Genomic DNA, 8313 nt, shown 5'->3' on the forward strand with positions numbered 1-8313 from the left:
GTTGCCACCAAAGGATGATGGATGGAACCTCTCCAGTGGCTGTGGAAAAACAGAGGAATTTTCCATTTCAATCCCATTAAATTTTGGCTTTTTGGAACTCAACAATTCCATTCATTGAGGAGTTGCCGCCAAGGGATGATGGATGGAACCTCTCCAAGGCCGGGGAAAAATGGGAAAATTTTCCCTTTTATTCCTGTTAAATTGGGATTTTTTGCAAGTCAAGAGTTCTGTTCACCGAGGAGCTGCCCAGGTCTAATTTCTGGGGGCTCTGCAGGATCATGGATGGTGCCAATGGCTGTAGAAAAACAGAAGTATTTCCATTTTAATTCTGTTAAATTTGGGTTTTCTGGAACTGAAGGGTCCCGTTCATCGAGGTGTTGTCACCACAGGATCACAGATGTGATCGTCTGTGGAGAACCGGAGGAATTTTCCATTTCAATCCAGTTAAATTTGGGTTTTCTGGAACTCATTGATTCTATTCATCGAGGAGTTGCCACCAAAGGATGATGGATGGAACCTCAGTGGAAAAAAAGAGGAATTTTCCACTTTAATCCCATTAAAATGGGGATTTTTGGAATGCAAGGATTCCACTCACTGAGGAGAGGCCGAGGACCCATTTCTCAGGGCTCTGCGGGATCACAGATGGAGTTTGGATTTTAAAACGGACAAATTTTAGTCCCATTAAATTGGGATTTTTGGGAGTCAACAATTCTGTTCATTGAGGAGTTGTCACCACAGGGTCATGGATGGAACCTCTGTGGAAAAACAGGAATTTTTCACTTTAATCCCATTAAATTTGGGTTTTCTGGAAACCTCCAGTTCTGTTCATTGAGGAGTTGCCGTTGTGGGATCAAAGACGGAGGTTCTCTAAGAGCTGTGGAAAACCAGGAATTTTCCATTTCAATTCTATTCAATTGGGCTTTTCTAGAACTCAGTTTTTTGCCCGGGAGTTGGAAAATCTCGGAGGAATTTCCAGGATTTGATCCAGGGGGTCTGGAGGTTCTCAGTGGTCAATGGATCCAGGAATGTCCTTGGGAATGAAGGATTTAATGGAGAATCTGGAAATGGATGGAGGGGTGGGGGCGGTTCTGGGATGGATTTGGGACTGGAATTTCCCAGGATTTTGCGGAAGGTATGAAATATAAAAGTTGTAAAAACAGTATATAAAATGTAAAAGTATGAAAGATAAAAAATATAGCTATAAACCATGTTATATAGACCTATAAACACAGATCAATATTAATGTAAAAAAGAATATACTACTTATATTTATTTTCTTATAGATTATATATATATGATATATTATAACGTATACTGTAATATATTTATAAATGCATTAATATATAAATATAATTATATTATAGTATAATAAATATAATTTTGAATGTAATTATTTATAGACTATATAAACACGATAAATAATATTAATATAAAATTTATATAATTAATATAAATATTGAAATAAAATTTAATAATATAAAGTTAATATAAAATTAATACTATATAGTTAATAAAAAATTTATAAATTCATTTATAAATGCATTAATTAATAAATGAGTAATATACTTATAAATTAATTAATATTTATAAATGCCTTAATACAAGTACACTATATATCATATATAATATCATATATCATACCTTATATCACATCACTTTATAATATATATTAATATATTTAATATAATAATACAATTAATTTAATATAATTACTTATATTTATTTTCTTATAGATAATATATATGATACATTATAACATATACTGCAATATATTTATAAATGCATTAATATATAAATATAATTATATTATAATATGATAAATGTTAATATAAAATTTATAAAGACATTTATAAATGCATTAATTAATAAATGAGTAATATACTTATAAATTAATTAATATTTATAAATGCCTTAATACAAGTACACTATATATCATATAATATATCATACCTTATATAATATAATTTTATAATATATATTAACATATTTAATATAATAATACAATTAATTTAATATAATTTTGTAATATAAAAGTAAATTATAATATATCTTTATATAACTATATAGCATATAAAGAATTAATTTATTTAATATAATTTATATATTATTATATTATTGAGAGACCGCCAGCTTTTTCACCACTCTTCACAGAAGTAAATGTAAATGCCATTTATTTCTATTTTTAGCACACTTTTATAGGGTTTTACAGGGTCCACTGGCCAAACAAGTTACCATTGCCTAATACACACAGGTTTACATTTTTTCTATTATACAAAAGGATATTGTTTTTCTTTACTCTCTCTTCTGCAGGAAGGTTTCAAAGACTTTAGCCTTTAATATCATGACTTATTTCAAAGACTGGTTTGTGCAGACAGCCCTTTACTGTGTATATATATAAATATAAAATATATAAAAATATATTTTATATATATTATATATAAAATTATATAATATATAAAATATATATAAATATATTTTATATATTAAATATATAAAATATATTTATTTTATAAATATATAAAATTATATAAATATAATATATAATTATATATTGTATTTATATAATGAAATATAATAATATTTATTATTATATAAATATATAAAATATATCAACATTATATATAATGTGTTTGTATATTTTTATATAATATTATATATTATATAAATATTCATACAATAGTATTTATATTATACAACGTATGTTATACATGTTATATACAACATATGTTATACATGCTATATACAACGTATGTTATACATGTGATATACAACATATAAGATGTCCAATATAAATACTACAAAAAATGTAAAAATAAAAAATAATGATTGAAAAATTATAAATTATTACATGTAAAATATTAAAAAAATATTTTTATATTATTTAATTATTTAATAACTATAAAATGCAAAAAAAAATTATTAAAATGTTTAACAATATTTCGAATATTCACCCACTTTTGTGCAGTGAAGGAAGAAGAGGGAACAGCACCAACCTGCCACTTCCAGCTCCATCAAGACTTCCTGGGACACATCCTGGAATGACACCTCGCAGCTGTAGGATCCCTGGTCGGAGCTCCGGACGTCCCTCAGGAGCAGGGACACGTTCCCAGCTCGGAATTCCCCGTGGAAAAATTCCGTCCGGCCCCAGAATCGCTCGCTGGGCTCCTCTCTCCGGCCCTTTCCGCTGTAGCTGCTCACGGTGATCCGCTGGGATTGGCCACGGAATGTCCAGCGGACGGAGAAATCCTCGGGAATTGGTGCGGATCTCACCTGGCAGGGCAGGACCACCCTATCCCCGATGATTCCAAGGATGGGAGTTCTGGGAGGGCCAAGGAATCCACCTGTTTGAGGGTAAAATGGGGCTGGGTTCTGGTTTTCTGCGTTGTGTTTTCCGTGGAATTTCATTGGGACTGACTGCACCCTCAACAGGAGAGGAGTCCACAGGAAAACAAAAAGAATGGGGATGTGGTGCTCATGGATTGATCCTTTGACATTTTGAACAAGAATTCAATTTCTTGGCTGTTAAAGCATTGGGAAAGCCTGGAAAAAAATAGATGGAAACAGCAAATTCTATCCAAAATAGAAGCTTCAAACCCGGGATTTACCTCTAGAAAATTCCAGGTGGGAACTGCCCGCCCCAGGAGAGGTTCCCAGGAAGGTTTGGAATGTCCCAGGGTGCAGAATTCATCCCTACATGGCCAGATGTGGAAGCTCTCAGATTCTCAAGGATACACGAGGTGTTCCTTGCACATCCCCATTCCTAGAGGCTCTCCCAGCACGGGATTGGGATGCGGGTGATAAAATCATGGAATACCCTGAGCTGGAAAGGATCCGAGTCCAACCCCTGGTCGTGCCCAGGACAATCCCAACAATCCCTGGGAACGTTGTCCCAGTGCTCCGTGAGCTCCAGAATGCCAGCTGCTCCACCCTCTGGAAAAGGAACCTTTTCCAGGTTGAATCCCACATCCTCTTTAGGTTTTAATTCATGTTTCGGAGCAGGAATCGGACGTTTCATGGGAACAGATCCCAGATGGAATTGCCCTCACCTGCAGCCAGGACTGGGAGCAGCACCAGCCACCAGAGCCGGGAATCCATGGATAATCCTGGCTCGGAGACTCCCTCGGGCTCTTCCAGGTGGGAAACAAGGAAAGAAGGGAGAGAGGAAAACTCAGGGAGAAACATCAGTGAAATCCCATGGAAAAGGGGATTTTCCTTCCCGCGGATCCCCATGCGATTTAAATCCATCCATTAAATCCTTCCATGGTTTTCCGGAGATTTCCAGAGATTCCTCATTCCCTGTCACTGAGGAATTCCAAACGTTTCGTGGGATCTTTGGAGGTTATTTTGGTATCAGACTTTGGTGGGGTTTGGATGTTATTTTGATATCAGATTCTGATATCGGATTTTAATAATGGATTTTGGGATTATATTTTAATACTAAATTTTAACAGTGTATATTGACATTATATTTCAATTAAATTTTTAATATTATACATTAAAATTATATAAAATTATTAATATTAGAACATTAATTTATCAATTTATTATATCTATATATCATATTTCAATATTATATTTTTATATAATAGTTTGATACAATATTTTTATGACACATTATAACATTTTTATTAAATGAATTTAATATTGTTTTATTGTATTTGGATATTACATTTAGAGATTCAGATATTTTGATATGTATTTATAGTATGCATTTTATTAAATTATAAATATCATAATTCTATTTGGATATATTTAAATATTTTCTCTTTTAATTAGATTTTAATGTTATGTTTTAATATATTTTAATACCATATCTTACATGTTTAAATTGTATTCAATTATAAAAGATATAATATTAAGATCAAAATAGTATATTTTAATATTATATTGTTATATTTTAATATTAAATTTTAACATTGTACTTTGATACCATATTTTATATGGTAACATATTAAATCATGAATATTATAATGTTAATTTAGAATTGTATCATATTTTGATAATATATTTCAATATTGTACTTTGAGTCAATATTTTAATTTTATATTTTCCTCTTAATAGAATAATAAATTCTTACTGAATAATTTGGATATTATATTTTAATTTTATATTTTAACATTGTATTTTGATACCATATTTTATATTATAATTATATTATTTTAACAATATTATATCAATACTGTATTATTGAATTATTGCATTTGTTATCATATTTTGATGCCATCTTTTATAATATACCTCCACATTCCATTCAAGTATTAATATTACAGTATTAATTTAATCTAATATTATTATATTTCAGTGTTATATTTTGATATATTTTAATGTTATATTTTAATACTATGATTTGGTATATTTAAATGCTATCTTTAATAATTGATTTTGCTATTACATTTTGCTATTAGATTTTATATAAGCTTTTTCTAATGCTTTGAGGTTTTATTCTGATACTATTTTGATATTATACTTTAATATTATATTTCAATACAATATTCTTATATATTTTAAATACTATATTTTAAATACTCTATTTCTAAAGTTATATTTCAAGATTATTTTTAATATTCTATTTTAGGACTATATTTTTATTATATTAAGTTTTATATTCTCATACTGTATTTTGGGATTATATTTGATATTATATTTTAACACTTTATTTTGATGTATTTTGATGTATTTGGAGATTATGTTTTGATATTATAATTTAACATGTTTTGTAATTGTATTTCGTTATTTTAATATATATTTATTTAAAAGAAATTTATTTAAAAGAAATTTTAAAGAAATTTTAAAAGAAATAAATGGTATTTAAAAGAAGTATTTAAAAGAAATAAATGATAAATATATATTATTATTTTATTAGAATTACTATATTTATTATATAAGAAAATAATTTATGTATAACCATATAATAATATTTATTTAATAAATAATATACACTATAATTATTATACTTTAATAGTTACTAATAATTTATAATAATTACAGTTGGTTTATAGTGTAATAATACATAATGTAATAATTATATTCATATATATATTTAACTATAATGATATGAAATATATTTTATCATAATAGAATAATTTAATTTTACATTTCAATATAATATTTTGATTTATAATTTCATATGGTAAAAAATTCGAACAACCAACAGATTCTCAGGAGCAGCAGGATCTTGATCCTGCTGTGTTAAAGGGAATTCCGTGATTTTATGGATCTGGCTCCAAGGATTTCCTGCTCTGGGTGAATATAAATGATCAAATTGAGCAGCAAACTGGGATTTAATTGAGATTTAACCCCAGTTTCCTAGGATTTCCTGTGTTTTCTCCCAAGTCTCAAATCACAGATAATCCCTTGGGAGAGGAATTCCCACAAGAAAAGTCTGGTTACGCCCAGCATTCCTCCCAAACCATGAAAACAATCAATCTGTTCCTGCTAAATTAATTTATCCCAGTTCAATTAATTAATCCTGGTTAATTCAGGGATGTTTTTTCCAATGGGGAATTCCGTACCTGAGCGGGAAGGACCCAACGGCTCCCTCGGGAATGGGGTTGGGATCAACCTTTGTCCTCGGATTTATGGTCGCTGGAAGCCGGGATTTGCATTTTCCAGAGGGGGTTGGAGCTTGGGAAAAACATCAGGAAAATCCCATTTCCTGAGTCATCTTCCACCGAGCTGTTCCTCCTCATCCTCCCGTGGGAAAACATTCCCTGTTCCACCAGGGTTTAGTGGGAAAATGGGTTCCACGGACCAAAAATTGGGGGAAAAAAGGGAAATCCCAGTGGTGGGACAAAATCATGTTCGGTTTGGAATTTCTTTTTCCCTAGGAATGGTGTTGGGTGTTTTTTTTTTTGGGCAGGGTTATCCTGGTTTTCTTCCTTTTTGTCATGGAAATTCCAAGCTTAGTTTGGGGTTATTCCATTTATTTTTGGTGTGGGAGGAGGTGGTTGAGTTTTTGGGGCAAAGCTTTTCCTGGTTTTGTAATGGAAAATTTTTTGACGGCAATTTGTTGATTAATTAAATCATGATATCTATTAAAAAAGTTATAAAATGCAATGCAATAAAACAAAATAAAACAAAATAAATATAAATAAATATAAATAAAAATAAAACAAATAAAAATTCCTTGATTTATCTTGAAAAAAGGGGAAGGAAAAGATTCCACACCTGGAAGAAATTCCTCCCTGTGAGGGTGGTGAGGCCAAGGCACAGTTTTCCCAGAAAAGTTTTTGGATTATGAATATTTTTTGGAATACATTTGGAATATTTTTGAGGAAAAACCCCACAATCAGAAAACAGGTGGCTTCAATCCTCCACCCGGAGCCAGAACTCAGAATTCCATTAATCCCATGGATTTATAGGATGATATCCAGTGTGGAGAAAATATTCAGGAGAAACCAGTCTTGATTTTCCTTGGACTGGGAAAGCCAGTGGAATTCCAGGACATCCATCCAGGATGTCATAAAACCACAAGGTTTATCCAAGGAAACCCAGATTCCTTGGAAACCTCGTTGGTTTTGGGTCCTGGCCTTGTTTGATCCCACCTGGAATCACCACAAATCCCGAAATTTTGCCTTGTTCGTTAGTCCTGAAGGATGGGAATCCTGTAAATCAAATTATTTTCCAGCTCCCTGCGCAACCTGACTCTCTCCCGGTCCCTAATCCAGAACAAAACTGGTGTGGGAATAAACAAATCTGGAAAATTTTGGAACCTTAAAGTTCTAAATCCCACAATTTTTCGATATCCGTGGATTCCGACCCGGCCTCTGTGTTGTGCAGTCCCAATTTTAACTCCGAGTCATCCTGCTGGTACCATCCACCCCCAGTTTGGGATTCTTCACCTCCCATTCCTGAGGTTTTTTGGAACTGTGGGAAAACCAGGCTGGAAAAGGAGCTGAGGATTTGAAACCTTTTCCTGCTGCCCTTTGGAACAAGGTGTGCCACAAGCGGAACCTTTGGAATTTCCCGATTCCAGGCTGTTGGGATTGGTTGGAATGTTGCACCTGAGAGGAAAAAAAAAAAAGTTTTTTTGTGGTCCAAGTCCCTTTTTAAAACTTGTAGGATTTGGTGCAGGGGTTCCTGGAGTCTGTTCCCTCCCAGATGTGGAACAGATTCGTGTCCAGTTCAATTAATTAATCCTGGTTAATACAAAAATTCCTCAATTCCTTAACCCACCTGGAATTCAATACGGATATTCCAAATCTGGCTGTTCAGGTAAGTTTGGCTTGGTTAGAAATGTCCATGATGAGAGTTTTTGGGAGAATACTGAGCTGGGGGGTTGTTAATGATATTCAAATGATATTCAAATTTTTT

The 8313-nt window shown here is 31.9% G+C and overlaps 1 protein-coding gene across 1 annotated transcript in view; it reads right to left on the minus strand.

Moving 5' to 3' along the window:
* Positions 1 to 3457, minus strand: part of LOC107199148 (butyrophilin subfamily 2 member A1-like) — a 13171-nt gene extending 9714 nt beyond the window's left edge. Inside the window, exon 1 of the mRNA XM_015616488.2 lies at positions 2994 to 3457. Within this exon, the coding sequence (XP_015471974.1) occupies positions 2994 to 3405 (412 nt within the window). The 5' untranslated portion in view covers positions 3406 to 3457. The remainder of the gene's footprint in view (positions 1 to 2993) is intronic.
* Between the last annotated feature and the right edge of the window lie 4856 nt (positions 3458 to 8313).

The sequence above is a fragment of the Parus major genome, unplaced genomic scaffold (genome assembly GCF_001522545.3).
Source record: "Parus major isolate Abel unplaced genomic scaffold, Parus_major1.1 Scaffold462, whole genome shotgun sequence".
Taxonomy (NCBI): Eukaryota; Metazoa; Chordata; class Aves; order Passeriformes; family Paridae; genus Parus; species Parus major.